General features: G+C 42.0%; 1 protein-coding gene across 4 annotated transcripts in view; it reads left to right on the top strand.

The window, feature by feature from the left end:
- The window catches only part of EXOC4 (exocyst complex component 4), a 754,775-nt gene that overhangs the window by 590,147 nt on the left and 139,686 nt on the right, over positions 1–24,942 (top strand). For all 4 annotated transcript variants that reach the window (XR_012002627.1, XR_012002626.1, XM_026010860.2 and 1 more), the window contains one exon: positions 7,451–7,587. Coding sequence is in view for 2 of the 4 variants with exons in the window: in XM_026010860.2 (XP_025866645.1) it covers positions 7,451–7,587 (137 nt within the window). In the remaining 2 variants the exon portion in view is untranslated. The remainder of the gene's footprint in view (positions 1–7,450; positions 7,588–24,942) is intronic.

The following is a 24,942-nucleotide window of genomic DNA, read 5'->3' as shown; positions in this document are numbered from 1 at the left end:
AGAGAGTATTGCTGGTTGCCCAAAATTTGACTTCCTATTTTCTTTGTCTAAACAAAGAAAAAATTGCTTATTTTTTTATTATTTATTTATTATTTATAAGCAATAATTCTCTTCAGCTTGCCAAAAGGAGCTTCAGAATGTATTTCCCTGTTGGTTATATAAGTTTATCTTTTCCCAAGAGTAGAACCTTTGAAATTATCTTCCTACACTTGGAGTGGATCATCTAATGATTGGTAATATCAGACAGGATTGATTTGTATTCTCTTGCTGGAGAGAATAAAGAGGAATATTCAAAATATTTAGGTACTAAGTATATATTTGTTATACAAGGACCTAGCTCTGACTTCGGTCACAGCCTTCCCAATCTACACACACACACACCCTTCACCATAGCCATGAAGAACCACTTATAGTTCCCTGAATCCCATACTATTTCACATTCATGCCGCTCTACCTGAAGTACTTTCCCCCCATTTTTGTCAATCTCTAAGTCACTATTGATCTTTCAGTAATCAATTCAATGATAACTTCCTCTTTCCCACCACTCCCCAACCCCCACCCCAGTGCACTTAACTTTCCTTTTCTCTGCCTCTGCTGTACAATATACAGATGCCCAGGATAACACCTGGGCATCTGTATATTGAGACTTTATTGTCTTTGTGAACGCCTTGGTCTCCTCCTACTAATATTTAAGATCTCTGTAGTTCGGGAACCTTGTCTTATATGGCTTTTTTCTCCTGCAGTTAGCCCAATATTTGGCTAACAGAAAATATTTACTAACAAATATGTATCTCTTTAATTAATTAAATTCCTTGCCCTATCCCCAGACAACTTCTGATCCTTCCCAACAGTTATCATCTGGTGGTCTGTTGGGGTATCGCCAATAACATTGCTACATCTTCATATTTTAAACATAAGCTGTGAATGAAAACCACTTAGGAGAATATGCACTTAAAGATGGTACTCTGAGACAGGTTGTTGAAGGGGTACCTATTCATTTGTATAATGGTTGGACGGAATTATTTATAATTGACATCTAACATGCACATACGTAACCACCAACTGGATGTCCCTCCCAGTCAGGATCTCCTCCTACCCTAGCAAAGGTATATTCATCTCAGTTCTCCAGAGAAATAGAACTAAAGAGGCAGGGAAGAGATATTCTAGGTTTTTTTAACAGGAAGACCTAATGGGGGTTGGGAAGAGTTCTGGGTTTTTGTTTGTTTGGTTGGTTTCTGGGTTTTTTTTTTTTTTTTAGAGAGGTGGTTTTAGCTGAGATCTGAAAGAGAAGGAAAAGTACTCTAAGAAAGGAAGACAGGGGACAGAACTTTGCAGGCAAGTGCCGGTCTCTAAAATGGAAATGAAGAACTGAAGAAGCCCCATGGAGCCGGATCTCAGAGAGACAAGAGGAAATGGTAGCCCATGAAGCTGAGGCGTAGACAAAAGCCCTGTCATGAGGGGCCTTGCAGGTTATCTGAAGAATGTGAGGCCTCATGCATGCAAGAGCTTTAAGTTGGTGAGAGACATAATCAGATACCACCTTAAATGTTTTTTGCCATGAAACTCATAAAATGTTAAGTGCTCGAATTGTAAGGGTGAAGAATTTTTATGTATGTGTTTATTCATGGAACAGCTGCCCAATCAAGATGCTTCCAACACCTGGAAGGTTCTCACCTTCTCAGTCAGGACCCACCCCCTCCAAAGGCAGCCACTATTCCGACTTCTCCCAACAGAGACGATCTCTGCTTGTTTTTGAACTACAGTAATAACAATTGTGCAGTTGTCTCTTTTGTGTTTGAATGCTTTACTTAGTGCGTGGCCCGTGAGGTCCATCCATGTTGTCACTGGTAATTGTGGCCCATCCTTTTTGATTGCTCTGTAGCATTCCATTGTGTGAATATACCACACAATATCTGCCTTTTCAACCGATGCACATGACAAATGTCCCCCCCTTTTTTTGCTATTATAAATAAAACTGCCATGAGTCCTTATGTTCATGTCTTTTGATGGACAAAAGCACTCATATCTGTAGAAGACAAGTTTCTAACAGATCCTTCTGCTGCTGCTGAGGCAGCAGATGATGGCAAAGAGAGTAGAATGGCATTTTCTCAGGTACCAGCTCCCTGGATGCATAGATTTTTACCAGATAACTTATTAAAGGATAGGCCCAGGGACATCTGGGTGGCTCAGCCATTGAGCTCCAGCCTTTGGCCTGGCACGTGATACTGGAGTCGTGGGATCCAGTCCCACAATGGACTCCCTGCATGGACCCTGCTTCTCTTTCTGCCTGTGTCTCTGCCTCTCTTTCTCTGTCTCTCATGAATAAATAAATAAAATCTTTAAAAAAAAAAAAAAAAAGGAGAGTCCCATTCAGAATATGTAAAATATCATACAAGTCAAAATATAGATTAAAAAATGAAAAGCAGACTTCCTTTTGGCTTCTAGCATTACTGTCATTACTATAGCTATTATTGTTTACAGGGAGCTGTAACATGGAGCTGATAATGATTGGAAGGACAATATGGTATGACAAGCTTTACTGACCTAGAGGTGGATTATGTCCCAAGAAACAGAAGCATTATCTCATGTTTGTGAAGCCCCCTCCCTCCACAATTGCTGGTGTGTGTGTGGTAGTGTGAGGGTGCGTGTGAATTTACTGTTTTCTCTCAAATGCTTTCTAAAGTAGTTCTCAAGGACCTTAGGTTCTTTGTGGCATCTCTGAACCATCCCTGCACCAGGGACAAAAAGAACACACATAACAGAAACTGCATTCTCTAAACTGAAGTTTTTTGTTTTTGTTTTTCCTGAACTGTGAATTTATTTGTATTTCTTAAAACTTTAAAATTAGCACATTTGGTTGTGTGTGTATAATGGGTTACCATTACAGAAGGTGATACAGTCAGATGAAATTCAGAATGTTTTTGTAGAAAAATTAAAAATCTTTATTCACAATTAATGTTTAGTTGTTAGGACTGTGGGGGTTAAGATACAGTTATATAGTAATAAAGAGGCCGTGGACTGATTCCTCACATGTCAGGCTTTTGGATCACTATTTTGCATCATAATTCTACTATAAATCTATCTTTTCACTGTTCTGAATGTGCTATGCATTTTCATGAATAAACATTTGTTGAACACCTACAATATGCCAGATACTTTGCTAGTAGAGATATGAAGGTATGTCACCGATCAAAGGAATCGATAGTCTAGCGGACAGTCAAGTGAACCAGTGGGTGCCTCACTCCATTTAGGGCTTGGGCTAAATTGTGCCTGGGGTGTTCTAGTAGGACAGAGGAGGGGCATTTAAATCAGAGCAGGTAGCCTTTGAGCTGACTTTTTAAGGATGACAGACATGTGCTAGGATGGGCATTCCAGGCGCAGAGATTAGGAAGCTCAAAGACACAGAGACAGGAAGTAGCTTGATGCAGTCAAGGAATAACTCATAGTTTAGTGTGGTTGGAACATATGGATAGCATGCTCAGTGGAGCTGGAGAGAAGTCTAGAGAGGTGGACAGGGGCCAGAGCTTAAAAGGCTGGACATGTAGAAAGGAGCATGGACTGAGGAGGAAGAGGCTCAGCTTCTCACCTCGTTCTCAGCTGGACTCTGTATGAGTCTTCAAGCATGTCACTGGTCATCAGTATGACCAGAGAACTGGGGAGACTCATTCCTAAACCATGTTCCCGAAACATCATTCTAGAAAATGTGAACAGATCTGTGCTGTGCTATGAAAAATGTTTGCTTTACTTAAATAATTAGGGGAAGATTGAATACCACATTTGTCTCTCTAAGATTTGCGGCAACATTAGCATAGTAAAAGTTTCCAAAATCCTCCAGTGAAGAAGCCACTTCAATTTTCTTTAACTCCACATTTTCCAAATTACTTGAACTTAGAGTCAATTTTCTGTAACATTCGTATTAGTATCATGCTACAGAGCCCCATTTTGGCATACAATGGACAAGGTCTTAAAGGTCCAATCATCTTCATTCATTCATTAAATTCTTTTAACGTGCAGAACCCAAGAGCTGGTCCTTATTCACCCTCTTTCTATGTTAGTCCTCTGGTGTATAAGAAACTTTAGTTATTTTTCATAGCAATGGCTTTTTTATTACATCTGCTATCTTGGGATATTTTTTTTCCTTTTCTCATTTTTCATGTCATGCCCAGACTTTATTACCTGGTAATAAGTTGCAAGAAATGAGAATTGAGTTGTTTCTAAACAAATATCAATCATTTGTGATATGTTTAGTAGAAATTATAATGAATGTAATCAGGGTTTTACTTATTATAAAGTCATTATATTCAACATTGGCAAATCCCAAAGTTAATAACAAGTCAATACATCATTTGAGATGCCAAAGAGATCAAATAAATAAAAACAGAATTGACCTTGTTAGAAGTTTGATATTTTCAACATTTATCTGTCAGAGCCACTGAATTGGAAATTGTAATAAATTCTTGAAAAATGAGAACTTTTTTCCCCTGTAAAAATACCCATCATTTGGCAAACTACAGTGTCATTTTCCTTGAAGAGAATGTAGTGATTGATTATCCAGAGTGCTTCCATGACAAGGTAAACCAACCAAATAGCTGGAAAATTGTATGTAATCATATAGCATCACATAGGCTTTTTGTTGAGCACGATCATTAGAATTAACCTATGGCATTCTAATCATTCCCTGTAGGTACTTCCTATTTACCCCAAAACCTTTATCTCTGGGGAATGTTCCCATGTGCTTACATTTTCCCCTTCTTCTCCGACTGTCACAGGAATAAATACAGACCACACTGTACCCACCCAGCGAGATTGCAGAATGCAAAGATGCCCATGTCTAGCATCCCTCACATATGTGGCATTCGGAGAGGTTTATCTGTGTGTGCTGACATTATTAATATCGTTTCTTCCAGTCAGAGCACTGTCCTGAAGGTCCTGAGACGTCGTAAACCAGTGGGGGAGGGGAAGGTTGGGGGATGGACAAAGGAAATGAGGAATGTCAGTCTTGCTTTTGAGAAGTTGATAATATAACCAGGAAGAGCAAACACACCCGAGACCCTTTAGACATCTTTTCCTCTGTGTCAAAGCACCAGCACACCAATTGAATCCCAGAGTGATGAAGGCCAGTGGAGGAGCCACCAAATTATCCTTGGTTATTAGAAGACTACATGGAGTCATAAGAAAGGAAGAGGTTACCCAAACCTGCCTAGAGGTAATTAAGCAATAGAAAGGACCAGGCCCTTTTCTCTCCATAAACCTAAGCAATCTCCCTGAGCTCCTCTACCCTACAGTGTCTTAGACTTTAAGGGGGGCTTTGTTACGGTGGCTGAACTCCACTCTCCCGTATTAATTGCCGTCTGCATGTTACAGGATATCCTGTGTTCTGAATCAGGATGAGGATTTTAGATTCTTCCGAGCAGCGTGGGGACATGGAGCTGAGCAGAATCAATTCCTGTCACTCACACACAAATACAGAGGAGTGGGATTATGGATTAGGGGAAGCTGCAGTGCTTTATTCTTAAAATCGATACAGAGGGATCCCTGGGTGGCGCAGCGGTTTGGCGCCTGCCTTTGGCCCAGGGCGCGATCCTGGAGACCCAGGATCGAATCCCACGTCGGGCTCCCGGTGCATGGAGCCTGCTTCTCCCTCTGCCTGTGTCTCTGCCTCTCTCTCTCTCTCTCTCTCTGTGACTATCATAAATAAAAAAAAATAAAATAAAAAAAAATAAAATAAAATAAAATCGATACAGAAAAGGAGGTTGAACTTGGGATTCCATAGAGACTGTAATTTGGTTTCCTGTGAGGTTTACCTTATGGAGTATAACTGTTCCTTCCTTTTCACCGTCTGATTATTTTACTTCGGGACAGGGCAGGTGGTGGGAGAACAGGAAGGAAGATAAAAACCTCCACAGCCAGATCATCTTGAATAAGCACCCATGCATGAACTCCTGACTCACCTGATCCTCCATTGTGTTGAGAAAAGCTGTACACTTTTATCCTTTTTCTTTTTTTAAGGTTGTATTTATTTATTCATAAGAGACACAGAGACACAGGCAGAGGGAGAAGCAGGCTCCTCGCAGGGAACCTGATTCAGGACTCGATCCCAGAACCCCAGGATCACAACCTGAGCCACCCAGGTGTCCCTGTTTTTCTTTTTAGAAGAAAAACAATTAACCAAGATCCTGTACCCCCATAGTCTGCATTTAAGCAGAATAAAAGGCCTTTGTTTTTTTTTTTTCACCCCAGGTCACTGTCAGAGTAGAAAAAAATATATTTTTAATTTTTAATTTTATGGACAAGCCTACACAGCTTATGTAATTCTATGTAAATAAGTATATCTTCGACAAAGCAGTTATTGATCAAAGGATTCCCAAGATGCTGGGCGTGTGATTAATATTTACTCCAGTGTAATTCTGCTCCTTTTAAAAGAGACAGGAACTCATGGTTTAAACAACTCAGTCTTTTCTTAATCTAAGATTTAGAGTTGATTGAGTATGCCTCTCCACAGATAGAACCCTGATCTGCTGCACAGTACTGTCAGTCTCTAGCTGCAAGATGGGCTTGTTATTGTTTCCCCAGGATCTTTCTCTAATTCCGTTTTTAAAATATGTCTGAGTCTCTGTGGATAGAGCTTCTGCGGCAGCAGCAACAACAGGAACTGCTCTGATCTAAGGAGAAAATGATGGGGCCTATAGGTAGAGGAACTCTAGGCTAGCTCCAAGGCAGAGTGCTGTAGTTAAAAGAGTGAAGCCTGCAGCCCTTACTCGGCTCCCTTGCTCTTCTCAACCCATTTCTTCATCTTTAAATTGGGGGTGACTGGGGAATCACCTGGTAGGCACACTGAGAGGATTAGATGAGCTGAAGTATGTAGAGTGCCTAGCCCTGGACTTGGCACTTGCAAGAACCCAGTAAGCATTCATGATTACCATGATTAATGTGAGTCTCAAATAAGATAGCATCTGCTGTGTATGTGAAAACATTCCACAAGCTGTAAGGCTCAATACAAATGTTAGCTGTTGTTCAGAATAGGTTGATAGTTTTGAAACTTTCAAAACAGATCACAGGGTACCTTTTCTTTGTGCTGCCTTTTGTAGGTCCCTAACCTCAAGGTAGAGCCCCAGAGACGATAAAGCAGTCTCCAACTGAATGTACATCATCTTCCTTAAAAGCCGTAGCCCGATGTTGTGGATGCTGATAATTCTGTGGAGCCAATCTGCAAATCCCTGTCCCATGTCCTTCCGCAGAGAGTACTTTCTCAGGTCTTTGGAAGACCAGCATTATGTAAGATACTTACTTGGCTGTTTTTAATCAATGTTTGAAAGTGTTGCATCCTCCCAGGAAAGCTCACATCTTAAATGATTGCGTCCTTTCAGTTGTCCTTCCTTGTCCTACACATGACTTGAATTAAAACAAACAAACAAAAACACAACGCATGAATTTCTGTGTCCTCTTGCAGAGCACGATCATTGTGGAGAAGACAGTGCAAGACCTCATGAACTTGATGCATGACCTGAGTGCATACTCGGATCAGTTCCTCAACATGGTGTGTGTGAAGCTCCAGGAGTACAAGGACACCTGCACCACCGCCTGCAGGTACAGCTTGGGTTGGGAACCTGACAGCTGCCCTGCTTGGCGATCCCGCTTTCAGAGCCTACCTTTTCCACCATTTTAGAAAAGAACCAGTTTTGCTTTAGTCAAGGGGCCTGATGAGAGCACCTGCCACCTAGTCTCCTGAATACGTGTGTAATAGGTGTGAACCTATGGAGGGAATGTGAGGGACAGAGGGACAGAGCCCCTCAGGACTGCTATTGTGTGGCATAGACAAGGTGTCAGCCTTGATTTTCATGAAAATCTAAAATTGTGAGATTCGTCTTACTTTGAGGAAATGCCAGATCATGGTTAGTCCACCTTGTAATCCTAAAAGATCTTTAAAGTAAGGCACTTTCAAACTCTTCATATCCCTTAATAATCTAGAATAGGATTTCTTTTTAGTTCTTAAAATGTATTTATCCTGATGCTTATTAATCCATAACCTTCCTATTGTCGTGACAGGACAGCTACACGTGTTTCCAGCATCAGCAGAAATGAAAAACCATTGTTATGAGCTTGAAAACCTTTAGTTTTCCCTCTAATTTCTTTTCTCTGGGCTCAGAAATCTCACTGAGCTGTGGAAAAGATCGTAGCACTCCTGGTAAGAAGCTAATAATAGGAACAAATTATGGTCTGGTTGACAAGACCTGATACAATTAGGGAAGAAAAGAATATATGATAAAATACTAAATTTTATGCAATGTATGTAATTAAGGAGAGGTAGGAAAGCACAGTCCATCATCAGTACATGTACTGTGCGATATGGGACAAAAGAGCAGAAGGAATGAAAGATGAGAGAAAACCAGAAGGGGAGCCTGGAGTCAGAATTCACAGGTGAGATGTGTGCCGGGTGTTATGACAACAGATGGGATGTAGGGAGGCGGACAGAAGGAAGGACATTGCAGGGACGCAGTAGAAACACCAGCATAGTGGCCTTGTAGTTCAGCAAAACTATTACCTTCCTTGTGTAGGACCCAGTGCTAGACACGGTGCTGCTTGTTATATTCCATGAGTGCGTTTGTCGGGGATTTATTGAGCATTTCCCAGATCCAAGACAACTGTGAGTGTGTGTGGATAAAGAAGTCAGTCAGTCACAGAGGATACTGTCAATGAGTTTGCCTTCTTGGTAGAGGATAGAAAGGGAAATCAGAGACAAAGACATGTATGTCCACAGTGTTAACTTGTGAAAGAAAATATGATAAGACAGGTAGACATGCTGTGCGGGGGAGAAACAACTTAAGCACAGGAGCGACTCGGGGAAGGGTAGGAAGTAGGCCTTGTGAAGACTGAGGCAGATTCAGGCTACAGGAGCTGAAGGAAGGAACCAGAGCAGCGTCGAGGTGGGAGGGGTATGAAAAGAAAATAAATGATGGATGTTTGGGTTTGGGAAAGGAAGGCTGAGCCAAAATGGAGGATTTTGAATGCCAGGCTCGAGATACTTGGCCTTGTCAGATTAGGTAGTGGGAACCCACTGAGGGTGCATGAATGGAGAGTACCAGGCCCACACCTGAGCTTTGTGTGAGATGGACTGGAAAGACAAAAGGGGCAGTGGGGGAGAGGCAGCAATTTCCTGAATTGAAGGAGAGGCCAGGGAGGTAGTGGGGAAGGGACAGACCCAGAGACTCTAGGAGACAAATATGTAGGACGTGGCCACTGGTTGGCTGTAGGGATGTAAGGAGATATACGAAGAAGTACCAGTTGAAATTAGCCTTATCTTTTCCTATGCTTATTTGTAGAGAATTTTTTTTAACTTGAATTCCAGATCTCACATTTACCCATTAATGTTATTTTTAGCTGATCATTTCAGTCTTTTGAAATATTTTTGAATTCTCATTCTGTCATCAGAAAAATCTTAGCTCTTCCCCAAAGTCCTTGTCATTCTTGATTTTATAAGCAATCTTTTCATTTCTTTATGTATGTCATTTGAAAAGAAATGTTCAACAGGACAGGGCTATGTTGAGAATTTGGGGGGCCATACCTCTCAAGACCTCCTTTGAGACTCTCATGTGTATATTACTGAGTATTTGAGGAGTTCGTGGGGGTTTTCTAAATGAGAATCCAGAAGGTACCCCAAGAGCAGTACCTCTGAAGCCTACATTTGCATGCCAACTTTGCCACCTATTGGTTTTATGACCTTGAACAGTTACTCAACCTTCTCGTGCCTTAATTTTCTCATCTGCAAAAAGGGATAATAATAGATCTTCTGTCATAGGGTTATTTTGAAAATATTAGTCTTTCAGAATTGTTTTTAGCACAATAGTAAGCTTCTCCCCAAAATGATTATCTGCGATTCTGATGACAAAGATCACCCTCACCACTGTTGATGATAGCACCTCCTGTATTTTATCATCTGCCCCCATAGGAGACATGTTAGATTTCTTGCTGGTGTTCTGCTAGTCCTAATCTTTATAATGCCAACTCCCCCTCCCTCAGGCCACCCCAGGATGAGCATGTACAGGTACATGTCCTCTCATTTCCACGATACTAGGTATCCTTCCACTTTCAGGAACCCCTGCTCCTGACTCTGCCGAACCTTTGGTAAGAACTCTTATCTCGGACAACTTACCAATTACCCTTTGAAACCCAGACTCTTGATCTCGAGCCAAATTTACCATTTCTTCCATCAAGTCACTGAGCTCCTCCCAAGTTAGGATAGGAACAAAGGCATGTGACTTGTGCGTCGTGAGGTCTTTCTGGCTCTCAGTGAGGAACACTTCCTAATTGTTCACAAACCATGTCCTAGAATTTTGCCTAGAGCTCCAAACTCACCCATTTTTGGCATTGACTTTCTTTTCTTCCATGAACATCCTTGCTCTCATTTTTCACTGTTTGCCAGGATACCTCTAAGATTATCATGAATGGTTCTGTGATTCTCTGCTTTGAATTCTTTCTGTGCCCCAAGGTCCTTTCCTAAATGTATTAAACCTGTCAGAATATTATTCAATTGCAGTAACTGTTGACACAGTTGGTTATTCCATCCTTAAAACAATATATTGTTTTCTAGAATTTCATTCATTCAACAAATATTTATTGAGTATTTACATAAGAGTTTATAGATACGGCAGTGAACCAAAAGATAAGATACTGCTCTTTTTTTTAAAATTTTTATTTATTTATGATAGTCACAGAGAGAGAGAGAGAGAGAGAGAGAGAGAGAGGCAGAGACATAGGCAGAGGGAGAAGCAGGCTCCATGCACCGGGAGCCCGACGTGGGATTCGATCCCGGGTCTCCAGGATCGCGCCCTGGGCCAAAGGCAGGCGCTAAACCGCTGTGCCACCCAGGGATCCCTAAGATACTGCTCTTATGGGGGTTTATGTTCTGTTGGAGGTGGAAGAGAGGAGACAGACAATAAATAGAATGCATAAATACCAAGAATTTTAAGATAGTCCTGGGTGGGGGAGTGCAGAGGGGGAATGGAATAGGACAAATAGAAACTGGAGTGTAGGAGAAGGAGCCTGCCATTTTAAATAGGGTGCTCCAGAGGGCCCGCTCAAGTTGAGGTTTGAGAAGAGGCTCAAAGAAATTTTGGGAGCTAAAATATCTGGAAAGAGTGCCCTGGCAAAAGGCAAAGGCCCTAAGTCAGGACTCGGCATCACACTTTTCAGGAGCCTCAGCAGGGGGGCCAGGGGTTGGGGTAAAGTGAGTAAAGAGGGTGTTGGGAAGATGCCCAAAAATGAACAGAGGGCCAGGCCATGCGGGGCCTTGTACGCCACTGTAAGGACACTGACCTCTACTCTGAGGGAAATGGGGAGGCACTGCAGGAATTGTGCGTAGGGGCAGCATGATGTGACTCGCATTATAAGACACCAGCATTGAGAGTGAACTGGAAGGGAATGAGGGTGGAAGCAGGGAGTACAGGTGAGGGCTGTTGTGGCAATCCGGGTGGGAGATGAACACTGCTCATACTGGGTGGTAAGCAGCAGAGATGGCGAGGACTGGTGAATTCTGGATATATTTGGAAGGGCCAGCCTGCAGAATTCCCTACCTGATTAGTTAGAGAGTGGGAGAGAAAGAAAGGTGTCCATGATGATGCCTAGGATTTTTTTTTTTATTTGAATGATGAAGAGATGGAGCTGCCAACAATTGAGATGAAGGATTTAAATTTGGGGTGTCTCTGAGGCATCCCCATGGAGAGAGGGAACAGGCACCCAACGGAGAGGGGTCTGGCCATAGACATAGAAACACTATATATAGATGGTATTTAAAACCATGGACAAGATGACACCCCCCCAACCCCAGGGGTAAGGGTAAACATGGCAGAGAAGAGGACTGGGGACTTGAAGAAGTTTGCAAGAGAAGAAACCAGCAAAGGCCACTGAGAAGCAGCAGTCAGTGAAGGAGGAGGCAAATGTAGAGCGTGGGGTCCCTGAAACCAAGTAGGGGGTGGAGGGGCGATCAGTGTTGGGTCCGCACACGGACCAAGCAGTGACGGAGTGACGACAGTGGCTTCTGCAGCCCAGTAAGAGCAAAACCCTGATGGGCCTGGGCTTAAGAAGGAACCTGAGGGGGGGGGACCTGTAAGTATAGGTGAAACCCCTACAGTGAGTTTAGCTGCCAAGGGGAACAGAGAGATGAGGTGGTGCTAGCTGGAGAGTTGAGGTCACACGAAGGGTGTTTTGTCATTTGACAGCTCATTTTAAAAAGAAGAGATGGCATGTTTGTATTTGAAGAGCATCATTTAAGAGAAAGGGAAGATGCTTGACGTAGGAAGGAGAGGGGCAAATGGCTAAAATTCTGGTTTTGGCCAGTGAGTTGGAGTGGGGTGTAACACCACAAGTGGAGTAACAGGCTTTGGGCAGGAACCTGGATAGTTTTGTTTGCTGTGGGCTGTCCTTCTAGGGACTGAATTATTTCTTTGTCTTTCGTGTTTTGCCATTTGGTCCAGAAAGTACAACTGTATTCCCACTATATTACTTTCCCTTGGAACATGGCTGTTGCTTTTGGTCCCCCAGGAGTCTGTACCACTGTGGTATCCCTCCTGGCCAAATTGTCTGGAAGGGTGTCCACTGACTGGTGCCCATTATCAGATCATTTCATTTGAGACACAAAGTAATATCTGTAGTGATCCACCACAGTTGCTGAATTATAGGCCAGGGATGAATTATCTCACGGATGGGGAAAGTAATTCTGTGAAGTTTTGAAGGGGAAAAAATAGAAAATCGTTTATATGGCTGCTATAAAACAACACATACTCTCCTTCCCGCGCATGTGTGCGCGCGCACACACACACACACACACACACACACACACACACACACACACCCATCCATATATAACCCCATGGTGCCTGTTGCCTATTACTTAATCCGGTTTTTCCAGCCAGAGAGAAAGTGTTTTCTTATTGTATGACTCTGAAGATGGCAAAGCGTCCTCACTTCCTCTCTTCCCATTTAGTGCCCTCCCCCGGATTGGCACCTGCTGAGGAGTAATTAGGGCAGTCCTAATTTGGACAGCCAAATCCTGATTACAGTGAGAGGAAAAAACAGGAAATGTTCTAGTTCTGCTGCCAGCAAATGACTGACTTAAATAGAAAGCCATATACAATTCAAATGATCCAAAATGATATAACACTGGGGAAGGAGGAAGGGAGCAGGGAAACATCGCGATCAGATTATTTCTCAGCAGATATCTCTTACAGCAGTGATCGAATCCACAAGCCCACAATGCCCTCTGCTGAGAGCTGGCTTGTTTTCTAAGTTTACCATGAGACCCTGAGCATCCCCTGGGAGTGGAGAGATCTGAGGGAAGGTCAGCAACATCTCCCCTTTCTGTGAGCACCTCACGCTGGAGAGAAAGACCGTGCTGTCCAATGATGTCATGTTACATGCTTTGGATAAAGAGAGGTTTCCTAAAAGGGTAATGAGGACTAGAAGTCTTTTCCTTAATTAGTCACACCCCTTGGGGCTCAGAGGAAAACTCAGCTGTGGATTCTCCCTGGCGCTGCATTAGCAATCAGACACTTGGTCCATTAGTCTGCTACTTCCACTCTGAGTGCTTCTCGCCTCCTGCTCCCCCTCTTTGTCCTGGGGTACTAACCAGCAGCTTAGGTGCCCCCAAATAGTTATTAAAAGATTGGAAATCAGTTTTTTTTAAAGTTTCTGCCTGTTCCAATTCAGCATCAGTTTATTATTATTATTATCATTGGCCTTTCTGCATTGGGTGGGCCTGGTGGAAAATACAAATAAAACATCTTCTAGTCTTTGCAGATGATAGAAAACACAAGCATGTTTTTATTAGAGAAAATATAACCACCCTCAGGGTTTACAGAGGACTGAGAACTCATGCCAGCCAGAGCAGGAAGAAAGAATGATGTGGGGATACACTTTCAATCCCTGGTGGTAGAAACCAGGTCTGGCCCCAGGCTGGGCAACTCATTGGCCCTCAGTATGTTTGCTGAATGAATAAGGAAATTCCTAATGGACTGAACAGGATGAGCAAGCAATGGGGTGGGAGGCATGGGTGGATGTGATGTGTCGGGGAGAGGCTGAGAAATCAAAATTGGTAAGGAATGGGCAGAAAAAGGAGTTCTGAAAATTTCCTATATTAAGTGAAGTAATACCATCATAGGTTTTGGTAGGAAGGATGACCTACCTTCTCCATGATCCTGGCCCCATTGTGTTAAATAACAGAAACAAGGGACCAGGGCCTGTGATGGGTCTTGAAACTTAAAGGTTTCCTGTGTAGCCAGGGGCTAGGGTCCTGCAGGAATGAGAGCCTGGTCAAGCTTTCCTTGCCAAGTTCATAACCCAGTTAAAGTCACGGGGGTTGGGAGTGGGAGTGCATGAGCCAGAAGCTAAGTCTGTCTGGCTCTAAAGCCCAAAGAGGCAATGGAATTAAAGAGGAAAGTTGGAAAACCTAAAACCTAAACTACCTTTTTTTCTTAGATTTATTTATTTGAGAAAGAGCAAGTGGGGGGAAAGGCAGAGGGAGGAGGGAGAGAATCTTTTTTGTTTTTTTTTTTTAAAGATTTTATTTATTTATTCATGAGAGACACAGAGAGAGAGAGAGGCAGAGACACAAGCGGAGAAGCAGGTTCCATGCAGGGAGCCTGATGTGGGACTCGATCCTCGGTCTCCAGGATCATGCCCTGGGCCGAAAAGGCAGATGCTAAACCTCCGGGAATCCCCAGGAGAGAGAGAATCTTAAGCAGACTCCCCATTCAGTATGGAGCCTGACACAGGGCTGGATCCCAGGACCCTGAGATCACAACCTGAGTCAAATCGAGTCAGACAGTCAACCAGCTGTGCCACCCGGGTGCCCCTAAACTAATTTTGAATCTCAGAAGAGCTAAGAAGGGACACCTTGATGGTGCATTTGGTTGAGCATCCAACTCTTGGTTTCAGCTCAGGTCGTGATCTCGGGGTCCTGAGATCAAGCCCCCTCCCTCTCTCCCACCCCTTTGGACTCTGTGCTCGGTGCAGAGTCTGCTTAAGGTTCTCTCACCCTCTGCCCCTCCCCCCACTTATGTGTGCATGATCTCTCTCAAATAAATAAATAAATAAATAAATAAAATCTTAAAAAAAAAAAAAAAGCATCAGAAAAAGGCCACAGAAACTCTGTAAGCTCCATGCCAGCTTGGCTTCTGGTTGCCTCTTGAACTATGTTCTATCCGTTACCCCTTGGCTTACATGGCACTGATACATTCATTTTTATTAAATACTGACAAGATACGAAAGAACACTTATAAAATATGTACATTGTCTGGTTCATGAGAGCACTTAGTGAATGAGAGCTTTTATTTGCTCCCGTAATTTATTTTGCATAACTCTATTCTGTCATCCCATCATATCACAATTTAAATTTTTTTTCATATGCACGAACTATCTGATCAATTAGTGGTTTACATGGCTTTCTCTCTTAAAGACATTGTTTTTCAACCGTGGATTCACATTGGACTTATTTGGGGAGACTTCAAAGCATCCATACTGGATTTCCCATATTGGCCCCCTGAGCGTTTGGTCCTGGGCAAGAGTAGTTTAAAATGTCCCAAAAGTGATTCTTGTGGGTGTTGCTGATCTAAACTTTGAAAATCTAGGAGGAAATTCATAGGTCTTCTCACACATAGTTTTTGTTTTGTTTTGTTTTTAAATTTTTATTTATTTATGATAGGCACACAGTGAGAGAGAGAGAGGCAGAGACACAGGCAGAGGGAGAAGCAGACTCCATGCACCGGGAGCCCGACGTGGGACTCGATCCCGGGTCTCCAGGATTGCGCCCTGGGCCAAAGGCAGGCGCCAAACCGCTGCGCCACCCAGGGATCCCCTCACACATAGTTATATCCAACTTTTAGCACAATGTGTGTACAGAGGCCCTTGCCACATGTTTACTGATCAAATGAGTAACTTCCCTCTGCCTTTGGAGATGCTGCCCATGCAGCCAGGTGTCCCTCAGATTCCATAGCAAGCAGCCAGTCTTCATTTCTCCCATGCAACTTAGCCAACCACGATCAGATAAGAGTCTCTTGCGGTAGCTTGTGACAAAGTACTAACAGCCTGGACTAGAAAGCACTCAGCCACTGTGCAAAGGACTGTCAGTCATTAATTCGTCCTGTCAGCCACGACCTTCCTGAAGACAAGACTTCCTGTGACCTCACCAATAAGAAAATGGAGGTTCAGAAAGATCCAGAACCCGGATAAGGGCACAGGGCACGGGGCGGGTTGTAGGTACGCTCTAAGCCAGGTGTGTCTAGCTCTAAAGCCCAGAGAAGAGGCAGTGGAATTAAAGAGGAAACAGGGAACCTGAGAAATGTTGCAAATGGTTCAGAGACGTTCTAATAGGAGCACAGACTCCAGAGCAGTTGGTATAGGCTCACTTCCGGCTCTGTCCTCCTCAGGCCACTTGATCCTAAGCAGGCCTTAGTATCTCATCTATAAGATGGGAAGAATCACCATGCCTAGCACACAGGATTATTAGCAGGATTGCAAGAGTTAATACGTGTACAGTGTTGAGAACAAGGCCTAGTCCATAGTAAATGCTGTCAGGTGATGGTTACTGCTGCTGGTGCTTATTGTTTATTTTTAATTTATTGATAATGTCATTCACTAATAAGATGGCAAAAGAAACATTTCTGTATAACATCTGTTATTTCCCTGGTGCTTTGTGCTTCACTACTATCGCTCATTGACCCGTTACTTTATTTATTCCACAGTTATTTATGAAGCACTTCTGAAGCCAGCGTTATTCTAGATCTAAGAGCATAGAAGCGAATAAACTAGGCAGGGTCCTGCCTTCATGGATTTTACAGTCTACTGAAGGACACAGAATATAATCAAGTAACAAATAATAAATTTCTCAGAAATAAGGATAATCTTTCTTAAAAAAGAAAGAAAGATGCAAGCAGAGAGGAAAGAACTCAGAGAGGATCTGTTGTTTGAGCTGAATTCTGAAGGTTGAAAAGGAACCACATGGTGATACGTGGAAGAGCATTCCAGGCAAAGGAGGGAGAAGTATGAAGATGGCAAAAGGGCTCAAAGCTTAAGTGCTTTATGTAGTGTAACTGGAAGAGAGGGAGAAAGAAGAAGGGAGAAGTGAATATTGAGCAAGGCTGGACAGGTGCAGTAGTCAGATCATTTGGCTTATTCCTGGCTACAGATTAGAATCATATGAGAGCTTAAAGTTAGCCATGCTGAGCCCCACTTTAGAATGTGCACCAGAATTTGATAAATTTTTAAAATGCTTGAATGTGCACCAGAATTAAGGACCACTGACCAAAGGATCTCAAGGCCAGAGAATTTGAGTTTTATTCTAAATGTTGTAAGAAGACATGCAGTTAGGGTTGAAACAGGCAGTTAACCTGGTCTGATGTCTTTCCATAAAGGTCTTAAATTTGCTTATGATAAAAATCTAAACATTGACAGCTAAGACAAATTTCATATTAATTCCTGATCCTCCGTTACAATATAATTCTTCTTGGGTTTTTTTTTGTTTTAAGTATCAGTTACAACCCTTCAAATGAGAACTTGTCTATTTAAAGGTTATTAAATTATGTCCAAGAGTTACTTTCTATAAACTCTCAAATTTCAAATCATTTCCCACTGGTCCTCTTAAATTGTTTCCCTTGAGCCATCCCCAGAGTAATCAGATGTTTCTAAAGTTGTCATTCTTCAGTAGAAATCCGTACCATCATGAGGCCCTCTGACCAGCATTGAGTGTGATACAAAAATAGCCTAGTATTTCTCTGCTCTTTTCCTGCTTATACTGCTCTGTCTTATCTTAAAGGATTTTTGGGTTTTGTTTTTGTGTTTGATTTGTTACGGTGAGTGGTGTAGCATTACCTCTTACTTCTGCGACTCTCCCATTGTCATTATCCCCGTGTCAGTGGACACTGCCCTACAGTTTGGCCTGCTGCAAGTCCAAATCATTCATAGTACAACATCCACTACAGCAGCTTAATTTGAACCATCCTTGTCCAGAATTCATCTGTCTAGCTTGGCTCCTAGTTTTTTAAGTATCTGGAAGATTCAGCCTGGGAAGGTAAACATCATGCCCTGGCTGTCACCAAACAGTTGAATCCAATTAGTCCCACCTGCCCCTGGTTATTTACCTAATGAAAAACTCCATACCCCAGCTGTGTCCAGGGATGAGGCACACTTGCAATCCTCAACTGCTCCAGAGAGGAAGCAATGCACATCAGAGCCAGTCAACACCAGCAGATGTTTTCTGAATGAAATTCACTCAACTGTGTCTAGAGGGTAGGCCCTTCTCATGGCATCCTTATCACCTGTTCCAAGAGGTATACCTATTTTTCTCTTCCTCTTGGGAACAGGTACAAATAGTTACACAGATGGCTCTGTCTGTGGCCCACTGAGCTGTGAATTAATTAGTAGATTATGGTTCTGGTAGTGGTGATTAACCCTACTCCACTTGTGGAATAATTGTTGGAAATTTAGCTCTTCTTTTTTGGAGGGTATTTGGATATGTCCTAGAATTTTATAGGCCACACAATCTAGCTTATCACAAAATGATAAACTAATAAATGCAATTGGTTAGGACGGAAACTTTGCCATTTGAATGAAAGATTCCCTTTAGGGTGATTGTACATTGCTAATCAATGCCAGTATTTGAAATTAGCATACTTGGAATGGCATTTAGGATTGATCTTCATTCCAGTGTGAATTAATAATTTGTTGAGGGCAGGGTATGGGTAGTATCTTAGTTCACTGTTTTTTAATAAAATAGGATCTGTGAATATTTGTGAAGCCAGTAACCAAATATTGATTATTGAATTAAGCCAGTTGTTAAAAAATATATGTAAGTGAACAATGTGGGGCCTTTTAAAGTGGTATTTCCCTAAGCTATTTTGTTTCATCGCACCTAGTGCTAAAATGAAAAATTTTAGATTCCCCAAATGTACCATACCATCTCACATCTATACATCCAACCTATTTCCTGAACCCTAGAGCAGCATTCATGGGCTCAAAGATTTAGATGCTGGAAAACTAAGTCAGGTTGTAACTCTATGGAGCAGAATTTCACCTGTAGTATGGGTCTAAAAGGAACTGAACCACCCAGCCAGAGTTCTTTCTAGATACGGATACTAAAATTTAAATTGTATATAATTATCACATCTCACAAAATATTCTTCTTTTGACTTTTTTAAAAAAGCATTTTAAAATGTTAGCCATGTTCATAGCTTATATAGGACATACCAACTCAGCTGACAGGGCAGACTTGACTCAGGGGTGATAGTTTACCAAACCCAGTATGTATAGGACAAAATTCTAATTGCAAAGTATAGGTGATCACTACAAAAGGAGGGTTTTTGTTCATTTGCTCTCCAAAGGGAGAGATTATTGTAGACTGACATAGTTAACAAATTCTTCACAGAGAACCTGAGACTTTGAGGAGGCTTTGTAAGAACATGCCACTAAGAAACAAGTGGCGTAGAAGAGGGAAGTTGTGTCAATAATCACTCCATAATTTGTTTTGTGAATCAGAACTCTTCATGTTGAATTTTTTAGAGGGATACCCACTTGTATTCATGATTCTGATTTGTATTGAATTCAGAGAGGTATGTGAGAGTCTGGCAGAGTGATCTCTAAGTTGATTAAAATATCAAATAACTTGATAGCTCACCTAAATCATTTAGTATAGAAAACAAGTAAAAGAAAACCACTTAAACCACTAAGATGGTTTTAGTTTAATAAGTTACCTAGACTCCTAAAACTGAAGAGAGCTTATTTTTCGCTCCAATTTAGTTCTTCTATATTTTCCAAGTACCAGGTATTGTACTAGACACTGGGGACACAAAAACCAAAGAAAAATTCACTGTACCTCAGAGAACTCACTGTCCAATATGGGATCCCAACTTGTAAAGAAGTGCAGTAGGACCAGGGGGCACAGAGGTGTATGTAAGGTGGTGGTTCTTACCTTGGAATGCACAGTGGAATCACATAGGAAACTTGTGAGAATTCTGATGCCTGGGTTCCACCCTCAGTGATTGATTTACTTAGTCTTGGGTGTGGACTCAGCATCTATTTTTTTAAAAGCTCCACATACGACCCCAACATATAATCAAGGTTGGAAATCTCTGACATAAGGGTAATGAGACATAGAAGAGAAGGCTTGGCTATCCCAAAGGAGGAATCAAAGTAAAGCTTAACCAATAGAATCAAACGAGGATGAGGAAAAGACTTTCCAGGCATAGATAATACAGAGAAGAAAGAAACAGTGCTTTCCCCCACCATTGAAAAAACTCTAGATTACTCATTATAATACGTTGTTTAGCCAACACAGGTGGGGATTTGGCAGGGAATAGTGAACATAGAGGAGGAAAGCAATAGCAGGAGATGAAGCTGAAAATATGGATGTTCATTCATACCTTGCTAAGTTTGGACTTGGTCTTAGAATTGGGAATCAATAGATTTCTAAGGAGAACAACATGACTGTATTTGAACAGTTTTAGGAAAATAACTTCCAACTAAGGTGGTATATTGGACTGATGGTATAGAAGTTCCAAGCAAGATGCCCAGTTACTGTGAAATCCAAGTTAAAAAATAGTGAGGGTCTAAATAAAGGTTAATGGCAGTAGACCTACATAGGAAAATGACAGATTTGTAAAATACTGGAGGAGGAGGAATTGACAGGATGTTGACAGGATGACTCTGTGTTCTTAACTTGAGTAACAGGATGGATGGTTGGACTGTTGACCAAAACGGGAATGCTAGATGTTTACTGGGAGAGGGAAAGGTGGATAATTAGAGAATGGACAGAGGAAATGAGCCATCAGTTTGTCTAAGAAAGATGTTAGGGTAACAGGAGTAAAACCAAAAACAAATGGTGAAGTGGGAACCCAAGAACTAATATTTCAGAGAGGGAATAACCAAAAGTATCAGGTGCTTTGGAATAATCAAAGAGTGTGAAGAATAACAAATACCCATGGGTCAGTGGAGCAGTTTCGCAGGAATGGTGCTTCTAAAAACCCTGATTGCGATTTATTTAAGACTGAATTTTGACTTCAGTAAAAAATGTGGAGTTGATTGATTTAGGAAACTCTTTTCCTACTCCTAACACATAAAGTCCAGTTAAAAATATATTACTTTAAGGGCACCTGGGTGGCTCAGTTGGTTAAACATCTGCCTTTGCCTCAGGTCATGATCTTGGAGTCCTGGGATCAGCCTGGCGTCGAGCTCCCTGCTTGGCCGAAAGTCTTCTTCTCCTTCTCCCACTGCTCCACCCCCCCACGCACCCCCCAACACACTCATGCTCTCTATCTCAAATAAAGTCTTAAATTAATATATCTAAAACTTCAAGAAAATTTTAAAAGTATGTAGCCAATTTCGAAAGGAAGAAAAGCAGTTCTCCATATGCCCCAAATAAAAGAGGATCTAAAAGCCATAGCAGTAAGCAGATATTGAAGTTGAGTGGCCCACAAAAGTATCAGGACTTCATAGAGCAGTTGTCTTTGGGCTGCTGTAACAAAAATGGTACAGATAGGATGGCTTCTGAAAAACAGTAATTTATATCTCACAGTTTGGGAGGGTGGAAGTTCAAGACTAGTGTGCCAGAAGGGTCAGGTGTGGCTCTCTTCTAGGTCAGAGACATCTTATTGCTTTATCACATGGTAAAAGAGGCTAGGGAGCTCTGTGGGATTTCTTTATAAGGGCACTAATCCCACTCATGAGGGCTCTACCCTTATGACCTAGTCTCTTCCTAAAGGCCTCACTTCTTAACACTGTAACATCAGTAGTAGGATTCCAACATGTGAGTTTTCAACAGACACAGACATTCAGATCATGGCTGAATTCAGACCCAAGTAGTGGCTGGCATCTTAACACCTGCATGGCAGGGAGTTTTATCTGTGCAAAAATTATGCAAGGGATTTTTCCTGTGGGTGGAACCAGGAAAACTCTAGACTTGAGAATGAGCCACCCAACTTGGAGAGTAGAAAAGTGACCTCTAGAAGAAATCAGAATTACACAGGTGCAAGTAAGGACCTCAATTTGCCCTTCCCATGTTGGGAAAGAATGTTTTAAGTTAAAAAAAAAGGGGGGGGGTCTTAAAACCTTACTTGGAACTAGTGAAACCTGTAGGATCCAGAAGAGGCAAATGCAAATCGCCTATAGTGACATCTCTAAAACTCAGAGCAAATGTGAGATTCCCACTGAGGTGGAGCTTGCAGGCCAATAGCTGATCACATGAGAAAAGAAGGAAAATGCAACTCACAGGACATTTGACATCCAAAGAACTACCAAAAGATGTAAAGCCACGTGTAAGAACTTTAAAATTGCTGCTTTTTAAAATACTCAAAAATAGGGCACCTGGGTGGCCTAGTGGTTAAGAGTCTACCTTTGGCTCAGGTCATGATCCCGGGATCCTGGGATTGAGTCCCACCTCGGGCTCTCCGTAGGGAGCCTGCTCCCTCTGCCTGTCACTGCCTCTCTCTGTGTGTCTTTCATGAATAAATAAATAAAATCTTAAAAAATAAAATAAAATACTCAAAAAAAATAAAGAATAGAATCCATTAATACAAGGGCAGATCATTTTAGAGGAGGGAGGGCAGTGGATTTCTTAGAAAAACTAAAGAGAAAAATCTGGAAAGGAAAAATACAATAATTGAAAACATTTCAAAAAGTATTAGATGGGTTAAATCCCAGAGTAGATCCTGGAGAAAGAGAATTCATAAATTGAAAACAATGAGTGAGAGAGATAAGGAAGAGCAATCAGTGAGTGAAGGCCACTCATTGGAGTGACAGTGTCTGTGACAGGTAGGGAGGAGCTTCACTGAGAAATGCTAGATGAAGGAAGAGGCTGATTCATTCATTCTTAAAAAAAAAAAAAAAAGAATAGGGGGTTGGGAAATATATTGAGAGAGATCCTAGATAGGGAAAAGGAAAAGGGGATTTGGGGGACAGTAGGGAGGATCCCCAAGAGCCTAGATAAAGGGATTAACTGGAAGTAAATGAGGAAGAAACAGATTTGAAAATATTTCTGTGGCGGATAGAGGTGAAATGTTTGAGAGTATGTCATTAAGAATCCTCCTTTCTGTGTCAGATTCTGTGTCAGGAAGAATGTAGGGGATAAACAATGAGGAGATAAAGGGCAAAGGCTTAAAAAAATAGCACTGAGGGAATGGTAGGGGAAGCTGACCAGAGACAGGTAAAAGGAACACCAAAAAACATTGAGGGCCCACCTGGCACGCAGCATCATAAATGAGAGACAGTGCCCAGCAACCCTACCCCCGCCCCCCAAACGTGTAAAAGGAAAGGTCCTGTGATCTATTTCTGTATTGCTGACCATGGTTACAGTTAGAAAACTTTTGCTTATAGTGAGTAGAAGAATTCTAGGAATCAGCTGTGGTTCTTTTTTTTTTTTTCTTTAAGATTTTATTTATTCATAAGACACCCAGAGAGAGAGGCAGACACAGGCAGAGGGAGAAGGAGGCGCCCCACGGGGAGCCTGATGCGGGACTCGATCCTGGGACCCCAGGATCATGACCTGAGCCAAAGGCAGATGCTCAACCACTGAGCCACCCAGGCGCCCCCAGCTGTGGTTCTTTTAGTTATTCTAGCTTATTTTCAGAGAACCAGAGTAATACTGCTCCCTACAACATGAAATCTTATTACCTTGAGTGAGATTGCCTTGAGGCAAAGTTTTTAGGCTTTCCAGCTTCTTTTGTTGGCAAACATTGAGTTGTCTGTTAGTTAAGGAGGCTTGATCATGCATGCACACCATACATATATTATATATTAAGAAGTGCATAATGTCCCCCCACTTATGATTCTTACACTAACATAAATTTCTGCCTGCAAGAGGGGGAAATCTCCTGGAGTCTGGGCGAACTTCAGAGGGGTAGCCAGCTAATTAGCACTCCCTTTGTAAATAAATGTTATTCCTGTTATCTCGAGTTGCTGATGATTTTTAGACCATTGAAATTAGTTATAGTGACAAATGTTGAACAGAAGAAGTTTTTTTAATTAAGTTGAAATTGAACATTTAAGATGAATTTACAAGGATTTTCTGGTAAGTGCAGTGTTAATAACTAACCCATGGGCTCTATTAAAGGACTTGAAGCCTGTCACTCTAGGTCGATAGTCAAAGCCCTCTGGAGAGAGCAATAATCAAAGACTTTTTCTGCCTGACATCAGGGGCAAAAGGTTCCTCTATGATGGTAGATTTACTTTGAATAGAGGAGTGTCCACAGTTCAAAAAGTACCTTCAAGTAGAACTAATTGGTGGTTTGTTTGTTTTTTTTAATTTTCTTTTTTTATGATAGTCACACAGAGAGAGAGGGAGAGAGGCAGAGACACAGGCAGAGAGAGAAGCAGGCTCCATGCACCGGGAACCCGACATGGGATTCGATCCTGGGTCTCCAGGATCACGCCCTGGGCCAAAGGCAGGCGTCAAACTGCTGCGCCACCCAGGGATCCCCTAATTGGTGGTTTAAACCAAGAAGTCAGAGAACAACCTTTTATAACACTTGGTCACCTTTCCCATACCATTTATGTTGTTACTTAATAACATTCTTTTTTTTTTAAGATTTTATTTATTCATGAGAGACCCAGAGAGAGAGGCAGAGACATAGGCAGAGGGAGAAACAGACTCCCTGTGGGGATCCTAATGTGGGACTGGATCCCAGGACCCCAGGATCACACCCTGAGCCAAAGGCAGACAGTCATCCACTGAGCCACCCAGGGATCCTGACTTAATAACATTCTTTAATTCTATGTGGTTACCCCACTTCTTATTTGTTCAGCATCCGTCTTGAAAGATCTCCCCCAAAACTTACCATATGTTTTTATTTATACTTAGGGACTAACTATGATAAGGGCAGTAAATCAGTATTATCCTTACCTTTCCCCATTACTCAACAGCGAAGACAATAAAAATGAAATTTAGAGATGGTTTCCCAGTAATGT

Source organism: Vulpes vulpes, chromosome 7 (genome assembly GCF_048418805.1).
Source record: "Vulpes vulpes isolate BD-2025 chromosome 7, VulVul3, whole genome shotgun sequence".
NCBI lineage: Eukaryota > Metazoa > Chordata > Mammalia > Carnivora > Canidae > Vulpes > Vulpes vulpes.
This window is presented reverse-complemented; position numbering and strand designations above follow the sequence as displayed.